Genomic DNA, 20,025 nt, shown 5'->3' with positions numbered 1-20,025 from the left:
CAGGTCTTTCAGTTGTTGCTTCTTCTCCACGACCTCCACTGACTGAGTGTAGGCATTGTAGCGTAATGAGAAGGGTCTTGGGGAGGGGGTTGGGGGTTAGGGTTGGTACCTACCTTTGATGGATTGGGCCAGGTCTTTCAGTTGTTGCTTCTTCTCCAGGACCTCTACTGATTGATTGTAGGCATTGTAGCGTAATGAGAAGGGTCTTGGGGTGGGGGTTGGGGGTTAGGGTTGGTACCTACCTTTGATGGATTGGGCCAGGTCTTTCAGTTGTTGCTTCTTCTCCAGGACCTCCACTGATTGAGTGTAGGCATTGTAGCGTAATGAGAAGGGCCTTGGGATGCTAGCTGCATAATGCCTGTTGCAAAAACAAAGACGATTCCATAGAGTTATATACAAGAAGTAGAGGGCGCACTGGCCTGTATAATAAAAATAAAAATAATAATAATAATAATAAACAACGCTTATAAAGCGCCTTACATCCATGACTGGACCCCAAGGCGCTTTACACATTAAAAATAGCTGCAAACAAGAGCAAAAAAAACCAAAGAGCATAAAAGATTTCTTAAAATATAAACCACAAAATGGACCAGCCAATAGTTAAAACCACTAACCGCGAAATTTAAAAAGTTATGGAAAAGAACTACTATAAAAAGATTAGTTAAACTTACAATACTTTAAAAAGGTATACACGACCCGGCATGCGCGCAGGCGGCCATTTTCTAAGGTGACAAAACGTCCTTAGGCTTAATAATAGTAAAAATCTTCGAACTTTGAGCAAATTTGATTTCGAGACCTCAAGTTCTAAAACTTGAGGTCTCGAAATCAAATTTGCGGAAAATTAATTCTTTTAATTCCGTTTCTCCCTTTATACCATCAACGTCTCCCCATTACTCGTCACCAAGAAAGGTTTTATGCTATTAATTATTTTGAGTAATTACCAATAGTGTCCACTGCCTTTAAGCATCAATGGTTCAGTGTAATGATTAAGGACACAAACAGCAAGACCAAGACTAGAACCCCCACTCTGCTGACCAGAATTACCAGAGCTTCAATCTAGTGCGCTTGACCGCTCCGCCATCACACATCATAAAAAATGACATATGAAGACGAATAGCAATGAAGGCGCAGCTTACATGATGGGCCAATGAGCAAAAACCTTTGAAACCTTACTGTGAGGGCACTTTACTTCCCTAATTTTACGTGCATAGATTTGCCTGTTCGTTCTCGATTTCAGTCGCCTGAAATTCCCATAAATTAACAATAACTAATCGAGTGTTCTGTCCTTAAATGTTTAATAATAATAATATTTGGTTTTTATACAGAGCTTTCTACACCATGTCTCAAAGTTCTTCCAACATTATTACCCTGATCACTGGGCCATTTAATTCCTTGAACAATCTCATCAGCTCCCTTTGGAGTATACAGCCTGTGCCGCCAATTACGTAGCGCACTAAGCTAAATCAACCACAAGAACAATCTCTGCCCTCACTGGTACCCATTTACCCTTGGGTGGAGAAAAGCCATTATAGTAAAGTGTCTTGCTCAGGGACACACGTGCAGCGACAGAGATTCAAACCAACACTTCGCAGAGCAGAAACACCAGAGCATGAGTTCAGTGCTCTTATCCGCTCGGCCATGACACACCAAGAATGTTTGCGAGTTGCGAGTTGTCAAAGGGATTCACATGCCTCGATATCCACCAACTAGCGACAGTTACCTCATCTTATCCTTGGCATCTTCAAAGCTCTCGGCAACAAAATAGACAGGTTGGAAGTTGGTGACGGGATACTTCTGCAAGGCAGTCTTGGCTGGTTCAAAGCGTCTAATCTCTGGCTTGTCTGTTAGGCAGTACTGTGGAGGTAATGGTATTGTGTCATTAAGTTTGCACTGTTTCTATATGTTGCAATGTATCAAAGAAAAATGTTATAATGAACCTCGGTAACAAATTGTGAAGTTTTATTGGTCGACATGGTCGAGAACCAATCATGTGATAAAACCAAAACATGACAAAGACGTATGTTACATGGCTCGAGGGTCGGGTAACATGAAAAGTGATGTACACCCGTGTCCATCACCTTGATCGTTCCCATCAGCGCTGTTCGATTTCCAGTGCTGTGTACGAAATACCCGCGGGTTTGAGGGAACAGTGAAGAATTGTTTCTTATTTGAACTGTTCGTCTGCTTATTAAACTATGCATACTCCGTCGTTATAATGTTTGAAGATGGCAACATAACTTTGAGAAGAGGAATACAATGTATCAAGGTATTACAAAACAATTGTTGCACGCTGTGACTGGGGTCCATGGGTTTTGTACACCCTTGGTGGCAAATGGCAAACTCGACGTCGCCTCGAGTGCCATTTGCCATCCCAGGTGCACAAAATTCCATGGATCTCGTCACAGCGTGCAACAATTGTATTTAATGGACCACAAGTTTCCAATGAAAAGGGAGAAGTAATTCCCTCAATCATATTGTGCCCTGCCTGAGGACCTCAGTTTGAATCCTTCTTCGGACAGAACCTTGAATATGGATTGGGCTTTTAGTCCTCACCTGACCTTTTTTTCCGCTCATTCAAAACTGTGCATTTTGTTATTGCTTCTCTACCATGTCTACACACACACATGGGGTGTCTTCAACCTTTTGGGCTATGCGATAGAAGCTTATGAGGATTTGGTTTGAAAGTTCTCAAGAAATATCTAGAAATATCTAGAAAAAGTTACGCCTGACAAAGTAAAATCGGCAACAGAGATAAGAAAGTACTTTTTAATTTCCCCTCATCTATTATTTGTTATGAAGGCTCAACAGGATTGCCACGACTGAACTCAAGATCTGACAAGATTTAATAGGATCACCCTGATTACTACAAGAATAAAACCACGATTTCAATCATGCCATAAATTGAGATAGTGGGAACCTAGCATTACATGTAGTATTAAGTATGGTTCCGGCAAATGGCCTCACCTGGAGCTCCCCATAGGATGACAAGAGGCCGGCACCATACGCTTTGTGTTCTCCATTCTGAATACACATCCCAAACTCCACTGTAAACCAGTAGCACTAGAGGGAAAAAAAGAACACACAGTTTTATTTTTACCTCATGGTATTATCAAACATAATATAATAAATTGTTCTTATGGTGAATAAGTGTTTTTGCTCAAACGCTCAAAAATTATAAAACAAAATTTAGCAAAAGAAAAAAGCTAGACTCTAAAGGGTGTGTACAAAATTTAATAAAATAGAAAAATATATAAACGTTCACAAATTAACATAATTAAACTTACATGTACACAATATAAAAAAAAAATCATGGTGGAAAAATTCTGATGAAATATATTGGCTTGAAATGCTTTCTTGATCAAAAAATATTGTTCTAAAACACATATTTGTTTCTTCCTCACTATGTTTCCTCGACTACAATAAACAATTAAACATATATTTTCAAATGTTTGTGTATATTGGGTGGAATGACCAATGTTGTCCCTGTGCAAACACTATGATGATGACATACATGTACACAAATTGGGATCACATTGATTGGTCAATTGTTTGTTAAAGTACTTTAAAGACACTGTACACCTATGGTCATAGACCAGTATTCTCACTTACAGTAGTGTATCCCAACATACATGTATGCACAAAATAACAAATCTTTGAACATTTTGACTCAATTGGTCATCGAAAATGCAAGACAATAAAGAAAGAAAACAACACGCCTGTGGCACAACTTTGTTTGCCTCCAGACGCCTTATAAAAGGCTTCTGGCCTGAAGTCTTTTAAAGTGGGACAATACCCCTTTCTCAAAAACTACGTTACTTCAGAGGTAGCCGTTTCTCACAATGTTTTATACTATCCACAGCTCTCTATTGCTAACAATTATTTTGAGTATTAACCAATAGTGTCCGGTGCCTTTAAGACCAACTGACCAAGGAAATATAAGAGGGAATTTTAAACTTACAGTTGCTAACTTCTCAATGAACTCATCAGGGGCACCAAGAGACGCAAGCCCGATCTCCTGCAGAAACGAGAAAGAATGAAATACAGAATTGATGAATTAAAGATTTGCATGGTGTTTGTGCAAGGAGAGATTTATACATGCTTAGTATCACCTATGAAGTACTGTGCAGGCCTCGGTATGACAGCTTTGGACACAAAGCATCACCTCCATGTGACATGCTTATGTCATGCGAAAATGCAAGAATGGCCCTTATGTTGACTCTTGGCTACAGGAAAGATCTGTGAACAGAAAAGATCTGTGAGCGCCACCTCAAGCTTGATGGGCACTGTGTCCGCCACTCGATGCTTGCCGCTTGTCAAACCATCCTCTGGGAGCCCACATAAGGCAAGGCCTCTCGTGGGAGAAGATGTCTCTCCTTCCTAGACACCCTGAATTGAGACACCAGTCAGCGCTGAGGAACTATGCTCCTGCATGCTGGATCGGAACATCTGGACAAAAATCACTGGGCAGGCTCGAGCTTCTACATGGCGCTCAACTTGATGATGACTTTTGGAGATACATACATATGGATGGAAAGGCCATTTAGCTTTAATTTGGTTTACATGTATGTAGGGCTCTGTGGCAGTTTGCAAACTAGAGATAGGCTTAGCTCAGCTTTATAAAAAAATCCATTCTTCCACAATGTATTGAGTGACTTCAGGAGAAAAAGCTGAAGCGATTGCAAGTTATAGTTGTACTTAGCAAAGTTTATTTTGTGCATCACCCTAGCAACAAACACTTTCCTGCCAAATCTTGGGTCTAAAAATTGACCAACTGTTGTTCATGACTTTTAAAGTATTATATCAAGATACGACACCTTATAAACCATTGGAAAGCTTGGGTTTTTTTAATAATTAACACAAATAATTAAATATAAATTGTATTTGTTAAATTTTAAAATATTTAGCAGGTTAAAAGTTCCCCTCTTCAAATAAAAAACCTCCAGGGTAACAAACTGTGCTTCAATAAAAAATGGAGAGTTGTTCAGCAAACAGATGACATTTCTGCTCCAATCATGCCAATTGTTGGATTATGTACAAGTATTAGCTTCTTACAAAAGATAGGGTTTTTCATCTGTTTTGATCAAAGTGTTGATCAACTTTCCTGATTTAAAGTTATACAAGAGTAGACATTAAGGACAGGGCCAGGTTCCAGTTTCATACAGCTGCTTAAGCATGAAAAAGTAGCTTAAGCACAAAACAATTTTGGTGCCCCAGAAACAGGTTACCACCCAAAAACACCATGTCACATGTACAATTTATGACGGTTTCCTGCTAAATTGCACTAAGCAGAACATTGTTAAATCATTAAACTCTGCTTTAGGAATAAGGCCCCATGGTAGTATTTAAAATCTACTCGTAGTCTTACCTGGGAAAACTGTGCAAAGCTGGGATCGGCAAAGAGTGGCACATGACCAATCAGCTCATGACAAACGTCACTGTGGATGAAAGATTGGAATGAATTACAATGCATAAAATTGATTTTATCATTTTGTAAAAAATATCCTCAAGATATGGGTCCAGCTGCTTAAAGGCACTGGACACTATTGGTAATTACTCAAAATAGTTGTTAGCATAAAAACTTACTTGTAATGAAACTACATGGAGGCACTACATGGATTGGGATTCAGTCCCTAACTAAATGCATGGGTTTGCTCTGGTATAACGCTTCGGGGTTTTCCCTCCCACATCTAAAACTAAAACTTCCTTGTGCGTCTTCTCTCCATGGGGGTTCTTGCCTTGTACAGCAAGTATGTTCGCTTTTTTGAGAGTCCTTGGTCCACAATTGCAATTAATGTATGAAACTACTAAATGAAAGTAAACTTGTAGCTAAACCAACGTTCTTGTAGTTGTTGTGACCGATCGTAATCAAAGCCTGATCGCATACATGTCCGACCTGCCACTCATTCTTGACTTGACAAAGTTATTAAACTGGTCTGAATGTTTAACAACGCATGTTTATTTAACATGAGATACTTAGAGCAAGTTCTAGTGTGCACCATGGTTAACTAAAGGTTGACCATTTTTACTAGAACCCAGGCTGGTCGACTTTTGGTTGACTACTGTGGTCGACCATTTGGAACCAGCCTCGAGCCCATGGTGTCTTCATTGGTCCCAATGGCATGTTCAATTCTAACATGTGCAAAGCACAGAGGGGAACCAGTGACAAATAGTGAAAAGGCGGAAGGTTGATTAGTCTTCCATGACTTCCAGAGTGAGTCACTCTAGTGAGTGAGTCACTCAAGTAAGTGAGTCACTCTAGTGAGTGAGTCACTCGAGTAAGTGAGTCACTCGAGTGAGTGAGTCACTTGGCATGTACGTTGCTGATCAGTAGTCAATCACCTGCACGTGTACATCCCGATTTGTGGAGATTGTGCTGTAATTCACCACGAACCAGAACCAGAACCAGAATCACAGGTCGACTAAATGTGCCCACTCGAACTTGCTTTAAACTAGGAACAATCAATCAATAGCCAAACTTACGGTTCGGGTGTGTACCATGGATTGGAGCCATGCCTGATGTACTGAGTGCTGTGAAACACACGGAAGGCAAGACCAGCAAGAAAGTCTCGGGAGGAGAGAAGTCCAGCTACTGGACGCAGGCTAAAGCCAGTGCAGTCTTCAAGATAAACAAAGTACAACGATTTTTAAGACGAATAAACAAGTTCAAGGGCCTTTTCAAAAGCCTCGGCTGGGTATACACGCTTGGGCTCAATCATGAAATTTGACCAGTGTGCCTTTTGTATGGTGTTTGAACTATCAATCAATTGGTCAATCATGCACCTGCCCCCAAGTGACCCACTCCACAAGCAGGGCACTAGGGGCTGACCCAGGTGAGCCCCCGGAATGACGTCAAAGCTATTCGAACGCACCGGGGACAGACCAGGGTCGACCCAGGGAAGCTAAACGAACACAACCTATGTTAACCAGATGGAAGGTAGCAGACTTGAAAATAAAACACAAAGCCTTGAGCTGGAGCATAAGCCAAGGTTTAGGCGAAGCCCAAGGCATTTGCAGAGTAATATGTACCAGTACGTTAAAGGTAGGCTGAAGACCAGTGTTCTCAATTGGGATTGATAATTCTCAATTGGGAGGTAACACGATGATTGTGGCTTAGACATTTCTCTTTTCAAACATCGCTGCTATGGTTTTCAACCAATAGTTGGCAAAGATTTCACAATCACCATGAACTTTATTTATTTTGTATTCATTTATTTTTCTCTCTTTTTATGGTAATTTTTTTCTTTGAATGCAACTCTTTTTAAACTGTTATGGGACCCTTTTAAACTTTTATGTCTCTTGCCAATTTTTCATTTTTATAAATATATGTTCAATTTTTTGATGGGCAGGATTAATTCTTTTAACTCATTCTGGATGTTTACCTTTTTGACGTCTTTCTATTGTTGTCTAATGTTTTTAATGTCTTTAAAGCCATTATACACTTTCGGCACAGAAAAAAAAAGTTTTTACACAGATTTACAAATAACTTACAGGGTTTACAGAAGGCAATGGTGAAAGACTTATCTTGAAATTTTATTCCATGAAATGCTTTACTTTTCAAGAAAGCATTAAAACAATTATCAATGCTCGTTGTCAAGAATTACGGATTTATTTTAAACACATGTCATGACACGGCGAAACATGCGGAAACAAGGGTGGGTTTTCTTGTTATTTTCTCCTAACTCCGATGACCGATTGAGCCTAAATTTCACAGGTTTTTTATTTTATATATAAGTTGTGATACACAAAGTGTGGGCCTTGGACAATACTGTTTACCGAAAGTGTACAATGGCTTTAAAGACTTAATTATAGATTTTTAATATATGGCCAGTACAGGAATACTGGAATTGAAGGCCTCTGGGCTACAGTTTTTTGGTAAACTTTTTTAATTCCAGGCATATGTCCCTTCGGGTGTATAAAGCGCTACAAAACAAAATGACTATTGTTATTAATATCATTACCTTTGAGGAATGAAGAGACATCTTCCAGCTGAGGGATGTTGTCTTCTCTGTAGCCACAGTTCTCCACTAGGAGAGGGAAGATGTGATTGAACTCCCTGCAGGCATGGGTCGGGAATAGCTTGGTCAGCTCCCTGAACATGGTCCCCCAAGTCTTGATCTCATCCTCAGTGTAGGTGACCCTTGGAATCGGAGTGTTACTATCAGGCATCAACAATGGAAGCAAGAGAATCAAGTCACAACGACGAAATATTCAACCCTCACAATGTTTCATCAACCATTAAAGACACTGGACACTATTGGTAACTGTCAAAGACTAGCCTTCACAGTTAGTGTATCTCAACGTATGCATAAAATAACAAACCTGTGAAAATTTGAGCTCAATCGGTCATCGAACTTGCGAGATAATAATGAAAGGAAAAACACCATTGTCACACGAAGTTGTGTGCGTTTAGATAGTTGATTTCGAGACCTCAAGTTCTAAACTTGAGGTCTCGAAATCAAATTCGTGGAAAATTACTTCTTTCTAGCAAACTATGGCACTTCAGAGGGAGCTGTTTCTCACAATGTTTTATACCATCAACCTCTACCCATTACTCGTCACCAAGAAAGGTTTTACGCTAATAATTATTTTGAGTAATTACCAATAGTGTCCACTGCCTTTAATGTTGATAATCGCACATATCTACCAACAAGGTACTCTGGGCGCTGAGTGTATACAAACGTTCAGAAATATAGGTTATTGAAGTTATGAATTCTGAGACCAAATTATGTAGCACCTTATAAGGGTTTCGAAGTGCTACAACGCATTCAGCAGCTGCAGCCACAGCCAGGAACACCGGGGCAATTCCTTCTCTTTTCGATAAGTGCACTGTGTTCTTTATCATGCCTTACACAACACATGAGACCAATGGCTTTACGTCCCATTCGAAGGACGAAGCAATGGCTAAGTGTCTTGCTTGAGGACACGAGTGTCATGACTTGGGGATTCGAACCCACACTCAGCTGATCAGAAACACCAGAGTTTGAATTTGGTGCTCTTAACCGCTCGGCCAGGACACTACCACAAATATTGTGACATGTCAAGTTCCTAGTGGCTAAGGGCACCAGACTCAAGCTCTGGTGTTTCTTATCAGCAGAGTGTGGGTTCGAGTCCCAGTCGTGACAACTGTATCCCTAAGCAAGACGATGCTTCGTCCTTCGGATGGGATGTTAAGCCTTTGGTCCTGTGTGTTGTGTAACGCATGTAAAAGAACCCAGTGCACTTATCCAAAAGAGAAGGGGTTCACCCCGGTGTTCCTGGTTTGATTGGCAGCATATTGCCCATGTACTAGGACTGGTGCACATAAAGAATCTACAACACTTATCATGGAAGAGTAATGGTTAACCCCACCCTTTCTGGATAACATACATGTCGTAAGCACCCTTGGCTTGCTAGCTACAATGATTTAGTTCATTTATGAGACATTATTGGTTTCAACACCAGAAAAATATAATATTAACACTAATAATAAAGTGTATTAAAATCAACTCACTACTTGTAATTAAAGGCGATATCCGCAAACTCCTTGCGCCTTGCCCGATACACTTTGTCCGTGAAGCCCTATAGCAAAATTAATTAGAAATGAATGAATAAATGGAATAAATGACAACTGTTTTGAAAAAGTTACTTCTCTATTTGTGGCGTGTTCAACCTTCCTGGGCCCAATTTCATAGAGCTGCTAACCACAAAAATTTGCTTAGTATGAAATTTCTTCCTTGATAAATACAGGATTACCAACCAAATTTCCATGTGATTTTCAGGATTCAAGCAGACAACAGCTGGATACCAGTAACAAGCAATAAGCAACAAATGGAAATTTGGTGGGTAATCCTATTTTTATCAAGGAAGAAGTTTCATGCTAAGCAATTTTTTGTGCTTAGCAACTCTATTGAGCCCTGGACATTCAGAAGATGATTAATAAGAGTCTTGAGTGATTGTTCTAGTAGGTGTGAGCAACCTTACCAGATATATTTTACATTAATTTTGGTTTTTACCCATACACCGATGTGTGTTAGCACTGTATACTCAGTATTTTTCCGTCGAGTCCTGTGAAAAAATATCACAGGCATGACATCGGGTGGGATTCGAACCCACGACCCTTGCAATTCTAGAGCAGTGTCTTACCAACTTTTTTTGACCATTTGAGCTCAAATTTTCACAGGTTTGTTATTTTATGCATATGTTGAGATACACCAAGTGAGAAGACTGGTCTTTGACAATTACCAATAGTGTCCAGTGTCTTTAATTGGTGGTCGAAGTTGCGAAATACATGTAATAACAAAATAATAGAAGAAAAAACACCCTTGTCACACAAAGTTGTGTGCTTTCAGATGCTTGATTTTGAGACCTCAAAATCTAATTCTGAGGTCTCAAAATTAACTTTGCGGAAAATTACTTCTTTCTTGAAAACTACTCCACTTCAGAGGGAGCCGTTTCTAACAATGTTTTATACCATCAACCTCTCCCCATTACTCGTTACCAAGTAAGGTTTTATGCTAATAATTATTTTGAGTAATTACCAATTGTGTCCACTGCCTTGTAATATAGAAGATGTGACCTATGTTTACATTCAAACCGCCCTCTGTTGAAAAAACACTGTATACGCCATGTTTCGCCGGGCAAAAAGACACGTAGTCACGGTAAGATTGCATACACTTTCTAGCTGGCTGCCAAAACACAAAGGTTTTGCCCGGCGGTATGCGCGCGAATCATGTTATGGTTTTCGAGTGACGTCAGAGGTCACATCGTCTGTACAATAAATACTGCAATGTACAAGCGTTGCATTCTTGTGGGTTTTCACCCTAACTTGGAGCTCTGGAAAGGTGCATGGATGATTATTGCTTACTTTGTAAATTAACAGCAATGTCCAACAAGAACTGCCATATGGAATCGTGCACTTTGTCGCCTAAGGAAATATTTGTATCATTATCTAACAGTTATTGATAGTACAATAATTTGTAATGTCACTTATAAGGCACTGAACACAATTACTCAAATATTTGTTAGCATAAAAACTTCCTTGGTAAGCATGGTAATGAGCAATGGAGAGCTGTTGATAGTATACAAATATTGAGCGTTCTATTTCCCTTGCACTAAATTCGTTGCAAGGATTTAGTGATATCACCATCCAAACCCATGGATGGATTTTGGATTTAGCACTCCGTTTCAGCGATTGCGATGACTAAAAAGTGCTAGTGAAATCAGCCCAAAATCCAGTGATAGTTTTCGGCTACAAGGTCAAGCCCCTCCCCCTTAATCTGAAGTGCTCTTATGGCTAAATACATTTTAGGAAATAAACATTTGAGACACTAAGTGTTGTGCGACCACGCCCAAGTTCAAGCAGCTTTAAACTAAATATTATGACGATCATTCATTCTCATTACTAGCCCCTCGTTTGTGGAACAGGCTGTCAGCAGCAATCTAATCTGCCAATATATTTGATTTTTTTTTAATCTTATCTGAAAACCTTCCTTCTTAACAATTACTTTTCATAACATATTTGTTGAGTTTTAATGATTAATATTGCTGTTTTTCTGTAGTAACAATTGTTTCAAAATTTTTGTTCCAAAATTTTTGTTTCAAATTGTCTGTATTTTTAATGGTTTTAATTGTACAGCGCTTTGTGATGTCTTTGACATTGAAGCGTTTTTTTAATAATAAATAGTATTTATACTTACAGGGTGGTCTGAATCCAACTCTGAGCCATAACTGAGGATGTTATTAGCAAACTCATCAGTGTCCTTGATCTTTCTTGGGAACCAGGGAACTTCATGAAAAAAAAGGGAAAAAGTCATGAAAGGTCTAAACAAATGAAAGGACTGTAGAGTTGAAAACGAGTAGAAAGTCTTTCCTTCATGATCTTTGATTTGACCCCATTTTTCCGTGTTGGCACGGTTGGTACCAAATTTCGTAAAATGAATCCTCCGACAAAAGCAACTCTTGTTTGTAACATAACTTATCCGGGCTTGAACTATTTCCTGAAAAAAAGGTTTTATGCTGCCCAATTACATGTACATTGTATAGTTCACCACACCTACATGTACATGTACCAGCGAGCCTCACAGATCTTACCAGTCCCAATGAATAATGTGTCATGTACTGCATGACCCACTGTAACATTTTCAGAAGTTCAAAGCTGTGTTTTTTCCCAACATGGCCGTCATTCCTTCATAAGGTTAATGAGGACAGTTATGGCCAACTAGTTTTTTTAACTTAGCCAAATTAAACACAAAAAGTACAATGACCTAGGAAAATGAACTTAAGAGTTCATCGTAAACTATGTAGCCCACCCATATGGCCGGACAAATTAGCTTTTGCAACCTGTCTGGTTCTGGGGGCTCATTTTCTACAGATGGTAATCAATAATGGTCTGGGATGGGTGGTTTCAAGGTTTGATACTGGACAAGCGGCCATTGCATTGTGTCATGTGTGTCAAAAAAGGACATAATATGAATCATTTTTTTTCAGCACACATCCATAACAAGTACCGAAAACTTTACCCATGAAAAAGTGGTAATTTAACCACGAATATTTGAAATCAACACAGAGCACAGTTTTTAAGTAGAGTAACAAAATGTAACTTTGAAATCAAGTATACTTTAACATGAAACGCAAACGAACATTGAGCACGAGTGCTTTGCTAACTGACCAAGTATTTTCAAACACTCGTAAAAACAACACTCAAGCATGAGTAATGAGTACGAGAAATAATTTTTATGTTCACAGACCATTTGCAGCCAGACCAGACTCACTGAAACTCTGGCTGCAAACTTTAAATCGTGCTCAGCAAATGTGTTTTGAGTTTAACTCGTACCTGTAGACTACTTGCAGGTTCAGTTCTTGCCTTGTTGCCTATAGAACTAAAAATAGTGGCCCATTGTCACAGTAATGCTTACTGGGGAATTCTGCGCTTACCGCCCACTCTGATTAAGTTAAGGTCATGCAAGGGATAATGTGTCCCGGTGTTAACTCAAACAGTTTGAAGGGAGGCAACAAATAATCAGGCCTGATTCTTCCTCAGGCCACAAAGGCAATTGCTTTCATGCCCCTTGTCATTGCCTTGGTGCCCTTGAAATGATACAGTAGAAATTTTCAATTTCCTCATAGCGTGCCCTTTTACCAAGGAGATAATGCCTTGGTGCCCTTGCCCTTTCAAAAAGGAAGCATACAGGCCTGAAGAAGTATGAAAAAAAGCTCCCAAGAAATACCTCCACCAATAAACGAGAATAAGAGATAGTGTTCTCTTTAAAGGCGTATACACCATTGGTTCAAAGGTTCTTCCTGTCATAATACCATTTATTTTTTGTTCATTTCACCGACAATGGTTATCAGATACTTGGTTGTACAATTGGTTTTCTTGACTTGATTTGTTGTATTTGTTTAATAGTGTCACTTTCAAAAACACAATTGTAGCATATTGTGAGGTCACCCAAAGCAATCAATTTGCATATATAACAAATATATCTGACACTACATGTACATGTACGTTTCGCTGCAAACTTGTAAGGTTTTCAGCTCAAATTGTAGTCAGAGATCACAGTACGTTTGCACAAAATCCACAATCTTACTGCCATGTACAATAAGTCATTTTTTTTTTTAATGAAAGAGTTTTATAAAGTATCATCCCTTTTTTCACCAGTATTAGGCCATGGGCCCAAGCCATTTATTCTGTCAAAATGCTGCAGGGTCAGGGGTGAAGAAGGTTTGAGGTCATAATAACATAGAGAAGGTATTCATAATGAATAATTTACAATGTTCAAGTTAAAAGTTTGGTTTGGCTCCTCAAAAAAAGCGATTTTCTAAGCCCCTTTTTTAGGCAAATTATTGGAGTTACAACCTTGTTCCCAAATATCACGAAAATGGTGCTATGGGACTTTAGTACACATAAACTCACTACCCATGGGAACGAGTGTGAGATTGTTTGTTTGTTTGTGGAACAACACAGATGTCAGACAGTGCATGCAATGGAGGGGTTACAGTGGGTGTTTATCGTGTAACAAAAGACGAATTTGAACCTGTTATTGCATTTAAAGAGTCTTCTTGGGATAAAGTTATTGAATGTGTAAGTACATGGAAAGAGTTAGATGGTTTAGAGAAGAAAGCTGCCATGGAATTTGACCTAGAAAAGAAACATTTGTACGGGTATGATACAACATCATGTATGTATTAGTTACATAGTACTAAATGTACCAACGTTTTGAGGCGTATTGGATATGGGTTTCAGTTGAAGGAAGATGTTATATCTATCCTCTCCAGAAACATTTATATCCAAAACCAATGAGAGAATGGAGAGGTTATATCTTCTTGGATATTCTTAAGCAAAAAGCAAAACAAATCAGCAATTTGTAAAAAAATCTGTCAGACACACATTTTACAGATATTGAGCTAATCGTATTTTTGCGTGGTTTGAACTTCATCCCCAAACGGTCTATACCATCCTACGCCATTTGAAACTGCTTTTCAGAAAAATGAGACTAAGCGTTTTAATGGCGGGGAAACAAAGGCGGAGCCTATATACACCCCTTCCGAGTGCCATCAATATGGAATCTTCAAATCACCTTTAACACATACCTAGAATCATACATTGAAGGGAAAAGTTTCCGGATGGCGCCACCACTTTTTCATTCGAAATAAAACAATATAGTACCAAATTTACCTGATTTGATATATCCCTTTTTGTAAAAGTGAGTGAAAAAGTGGTGGCGCCATACGGAAAGTTATCCCATTGAAGGTACACTGGAGGAGTTGTCCAAAACAAAAATTAAAAATGTGCGACAAATTGACTAAAGCAGACGTCAAAGTCAAACAAAACAAAAATTGCCATAAAATCATTTGACAAAGCCAGGGGTGTTTGCGTTCTCAATAAATCAGACTATATACACGAGGGGACTAGGCAACTGTCTGGGCCGCACTATAAGTTGGTTGACGAGGATTTAACAAGTGAAATCACAGCTGCGGTCTACCAGGCCGTAACTAATCTGTTCAAAGAATGGATAATATCAAAGGAAATATTCAAGTTTCTCGACCCCGGCCCCACAACCACCAGATGATTAAAACACCTTGCCTATACCTACTGCTGAAGATCCATCAGTGGTTGCGGGGCCCCAACTCAACAAATTTCAAAATACATGGATTTTTCCTTGCTTCCAATTGTCAAGCAACAAAGCACATACACACGAGACTCTTCACAGGTTCTCCAAAAACTTGACACTTTGACATTGGACAAAGACTATCTCGTAATCAACTTGGATATTATTTCAATGTTTACAAACTGTCCACAAAAAGAGGCTACTCAGTTTGTGATGCTTTAGACGGGGAAACCCAGGGCTATACACTATACAATAAAAACAAACAAACAAAAACAGGCACGTTGTCTTTTGGAACTAATCAATGGCGCAAATGTCTTTGAGTTTAATAACAGATTCTATAAACAAACAATAGGCGTGGTAATGGGTAGCGAATGCAGTCCAGAAATGTGTGATATCACTCTGTTCAAATACGAAAAAGAAACAATTCTCCCGAACAACCCCGAAATAGTGTCCTACATGAGATATAGAGATGATGTTCTAATCATTACAATGGCAACTGAAGCAGGGCGGAGGATTTCATTAGGACGCTAAACAACTTGCATCCAACATCTATTCATCTCGGAGATATCTGAAAAACAAGTTACCTTTTTAGACCTCGTCCTTTACAAAGGAGAACGTTTTCAAAAAGAAGGGAAACTGGATACTCGAGTAGCTACACAAGAAGCAGACACATTCCAATATCTTGCTCGAGATTCAGCACACCCTAAATCAGTATTTGGCAGCGTTATTAAGGGTGAAACAACAAGATACAAACGTTATATGTACACACTCAAAAGACTTTGAGGATAAGGTTAATTTCTTCAAGACTAAACTGTCAGAACTGGCTACAACACGGAGAATTAACCCGCTTCACACTTAAAGTAAACGAAGACCACCGGAACTCAATGTTGGCTGCCTCACCTAATTTAAAACAACAGAATATATCTAATCCCCCACTCGTCTTCATCCTGCCATACTTTGCACAGATCCATCATTCCACCCCATGGGCTCTCCTTAAACACTGGCACCTCTTGGAAGGGAATGCTTATAAATCTCAAAAAACTCTTCCCAGCCCCACCACTGCTGGCCTACCATTTACATAAAACAAAAATACGATCTAGATTGCCAGACCCTACAGAAAAAGACTGGCTCAAGAAGTTAGCAATACTTGGCTGAATAAACACATAGAGAAACAAGACTCAAGTGAAAGGGGTTTCCCCACCCCCCAACCCCTACCCCCTCCATTAAACTCAACCATCTGACCTCCCAAGTCATATAAATGAAGCGTTGTATAAGAACTAATGCCTTGCACTCATCAAACATATAACGTGCCGGCATTAAATTTTACGTAATAATAATTATTATTTAATACAGATATGACATTTCACACGTTATGAGAAACTACAACATCTTACTTGGAATGTTTCTAGGCATACCATACATATGGGAAACTTCATGGAAGATGAATGCTGTTCCTCACCACACCTTTCTCCCCCCCCCCCCCCCCCCCATCACTTATCCAATGCCCTTCCCTCTCTCCAGTCCAAATGTTTGTTTAGAACAAAAACAAGCCTCCAATAGTTTCAGAATAGCCTGTCCCATAAAAGTGCTCATCATTTTACAATGATTGCGCCTTAACTATTACAGATATCTGAAAGTATGCGAGTATGTACCGGTTTTACTTTTTATGTTTGTCCTAAGGCTTTTACATACACTAACAAAGTTGTTTGACGCACCTGTGTCTTGTGAAAATTACAAATAGAACTGTCTATGTGGCTTCACTGTCTTCCCTATAATTCACAGTATGATTTCACTCTTCTTTTCCAAACATAGTAGGTGGCTTAGAGAAAAAACTTGCCCTTTAAAATTGTGCTGGGCTAGTCAGGGCGCTAGTTCAGGTTTTCTTTCTTGTCAGCCATGACTTCTATGTGACCTTCCCTTTAATAGCTAAATCATTAAAGTGAGAAACGTCACTTTATTCCAATATTCCATATTGATGCCAGCGGTTCCTTCTAAAAAGTCTCTGTCAGGGAGGGGGGGGGACATAGACACTGGAGCCACTTCCATGATCTACATTTACCTGTACATACTGTAAAAATTATGCAATTCACAAAATATTTACCCCCCTCATAATATTGCAGGACACTTGTACTTTTGTAATTGTGATGTTTGAAATTTTGGAGATTTTTTGTGGGCGTGGCTAACCAGGGCTAAATGGGGGCACATTATCCCCCCCAGTTTCTGGTTTTCTGGCTTTTCAAAGCATATAAAACTAGTTCATGTATGCCAGTTAGGGAAAACTAACGACTTTATACTCGGTCAACAAAATTTCATCACTGCATGCAAAAGTTGTGCATGTAATGACTGTATTTATAGTAAATTGTTGACTTTTTGCTAAAAATGAGCTATTTAACTAAGAAATGGCAGCCATTTTGTAAACGGGCACTTTCCATGTTTTGTGAAATCCTTCCAGATCATAATTTTTATGCAACAGGACAAATTTTTTGTATAATAGCTGTTCATTTTGGGTGTTTCTTAGACATTTCTACAAATAAATAGCCGCCATCTTGAATTTTAGCCGCCATCTTGGATTTCTCGCTTGCGAACCAATATTTTTATGAGAACATTGTTTTTTCTTGGAGAGGGCACCATTCCCTACATTTTGATGTATAGATCTCCCCTTCACCCCTGGGGCTGCAGCATTCTTCTATTTCTAGAGGACTTTTTGCCCTTCGGCCCATGGCCTATATATTCTTTGATGAACATGGAGGGTTTTCTTTTATATTTGTTATTTCCTTTCATTAAAAAGCCAGACCGGCCATCCTGCAATTTGCACAATTACAATAAGTCTGTCAAAACTGTTTTTGTCCGAAAGTCACCTGAACCCCCTCTGGCAAGAGGTCCTCCTAGATCCTCCAATTGGTTGGCTTAACGCTAAGCATGTTGTTTGCCCATATGCTACAAATTAAGACCCATGTGGTGAACATTTAAGAGGATTTTTTAAGCAGGCTTTTAGAAAGTGAACCAATATCTGTTATTTACTCAAACGCTGGGTGTTTCAGGGTGAAAGTTCTCACAAATCCTCCTTAGTACATAATCCAGTAAAATGTTTGCAATCTGATATAACTTGGGTTTGGGGTATTATCGAGTGGAATACATAGAGTACAGCGCTTCTGCATCCCATATCCAATGAGGCAGAAGCGTTAATGTTCATATTCCATGTGGGAGCGTGTGATAAGAATTTTATCTTCAAGCAAACTTGGCGCTTGACATAGAACACACAAGACACAGGTTGTGATATGGGCCGTGCAATATTATAGGTTATCACACAAGCCCGAGTGGAATACAAAAAAAAATATAGTACTTCTGCGTCCCATATCCAACGAGGCCGAAGGCCGACTTAGATATGGGACGAACACGCGCTTTATTTTTTTTGTATTTCACGAGAGCGCGTTTCACGTACGTCAACGCGCAAAGTTTCAAATTTCAGAACGTTATATTGTGATGAAGCACACAAACTTTAGAATGTTATTTTTGCACTGTCTGTATACGGAGCGTGACGCATTGACATTCACAATACCCACTGTGTAATAAAAACAGAGGAGGTAAAATATAAAACAGAAGATATGTATTTATCCCCCTAGTAGTTCGAGCATCTGATTGGTGGATAAGCGCGTACTGGAAGATAAAGGTTTATATCACACTGTTGTTGCTATGGATCAAGGATTTAGGCCTACTTGAAGATAATACTTGATGTTTAATATCTGATCTGTTCGTCTCAATCCTACAGAGTCAGACACCACTCTGAAATGCATTTTACGGAGGATCTTTTGGGGCATTATTTAGAAAGAGAACCTTGATTAATGGTGTACACAGACCCTCCACCCAGGCTAAACTTACTCTCCTTCACTGAACCTTAACATCGACGATTCAATGGATAACATGCGTAGGCCAACATGTAGCACGATGAACCATATGACCCACGGTGACATGATGGATACATGTAACATCACAAAACACCACAGATTACAAGCGGGAAAAAAAGAAAACCATTAAATAGCAGCTTGACAATCTAGACCCAATCTCACAGAGCTCCCCAAGTGCAAAACTTTCTACATCTATGATAACACACACTTGTCAAAGCCTTTTCAGCATCTAGACAAGCATGACAAGGTGAGAAGACAATGAAGAAATTTCAGTTTTAGAAGTGGGAGGAAAACCCCAGAGAATTGCTCCAGGGAAACCCGCAAACTCAGGTAAGGACTGAAAAACCCAATCCACATACATGTAGTGCCCCCATGTAGGATTCGAACCGGGGTCCCCAGAGGTGGAAGGCGTGGCAAGACACCATTGGGCCATCCTGATTCTGCTATAAAATTTTCAGTTTCGCAAAATTAATGGGTTCTTTAGCTGGTAACCTTATTCTACAAATTGTACTAAGCATAATTTATTTGTCCGTGAGCAACATTCTGTACTGAAGCAGCTCAATGGAATTGGGGACTGATTCTATGATATTTTTTTGATTTAAATAAAACTATAATCTTTAGATTTAGGACTGAGGAACTGGAAGTATCTTGAATCCATCAGAAGACAAATGGGTATTTTAAACACCTAGCAGTGGACTCTAAGCTTGGTTTGCCATGCAATGTGTATAGGGGTTGGTTGGATGAGGTATGCAGCATAGGAAAACAATCCAGAAACTATGGGTAGCGTTTAACAAACTCATGGGTTGTAGTAGTTCTAAAAAGAACTGGGCCCAATTTTATGGCTCTGCTTACTGCCGCATTCTGCGCTTACGATCACGATTCCACGCTTACGTGCAAGCGCCGAATTTCTGCGCTAGCCTTTTAAGCGTAGAATGCCTATTAATGTTGAGTACACACGTGCAGAAGCCAAAATTAGCCGATAACCCGTGTAATACGCTTGCCGTTAGCACAGAATTCCCTCCTTCAGTAAGCGC

General features: G+C 39.4%; 1 protein-coding gene across 2 annotated transcripts in view; it reads right to left on the bottom strand.

The window, feature by feature from the left end:
* Positions 1-205: 205 nt before the first annotated feature.
* LOC139939470 (protein henna-like) overlaps positions 206-20,025 on the bottom strand; it is a 29,971-nt gene continuing 10,151 nt past the window's right edge. The window contains exons 4-13 of one of the 2 annotated variants that reach the window (XM_071935413.1): positions 18,966-18,980; positions 11,676-11,764; positions 9,491-9,558; positions 7,959-8,155; positions 6,481-6,616; positions 5,366-5,435; positions 3,959-4,015; positions 2,965-3,060; positions 1,721-1,854; positions 206-358 (exon numbers count right to left, since the gene is read on the bottom strand). In XM_071935413.1, the coding sequence (XP_071791514.1) occupies positions 226-358; positions 1,721-1,854; positions 2,965-3,060; positions 3,959-4,015; positions 5,366-5,435; positions 6,481-6,616; positions 7,959-8,155; positions 9,491-9,558; positions 11,676-11,764; positions 18,966-18,980 (995 nt within the window). In that variant the 3' untranslated portion in view covers positions 206-225. Of the gene's footprint in view, positions 420-1,720; positions 1,855-2,964; positions 3,061-3,958; positions 4,016-5,365; positions 5,436-6,480; positions 6,617-7,958; positions 8,156-9,490; positions 9,559-11,675; positions 11,765-18,965; positions 18,981-20,025 lie in introns of both variants that reach the window. The other variant, XM_071935415.1, reaches the window with a different exon arrangement.

The sequence above is a fragment of the Asterias amurensis genome, chromosome 7 (assembly GCF_032118995.1).
Source record: "Asterias amurensis chromosome 7, ASM3211899v1".
NCBI lineage: Eukaryota > Metazoa > Echinodermata > Asteroidea > Forcipulatida > Asteriidae > Asterias > Asterias amurensis.
The sequence above is the reverse complement of the archived record's forward strand: the minus strand, read 5'-3'. Positions and strand labels throughout refer to the sequence as shown.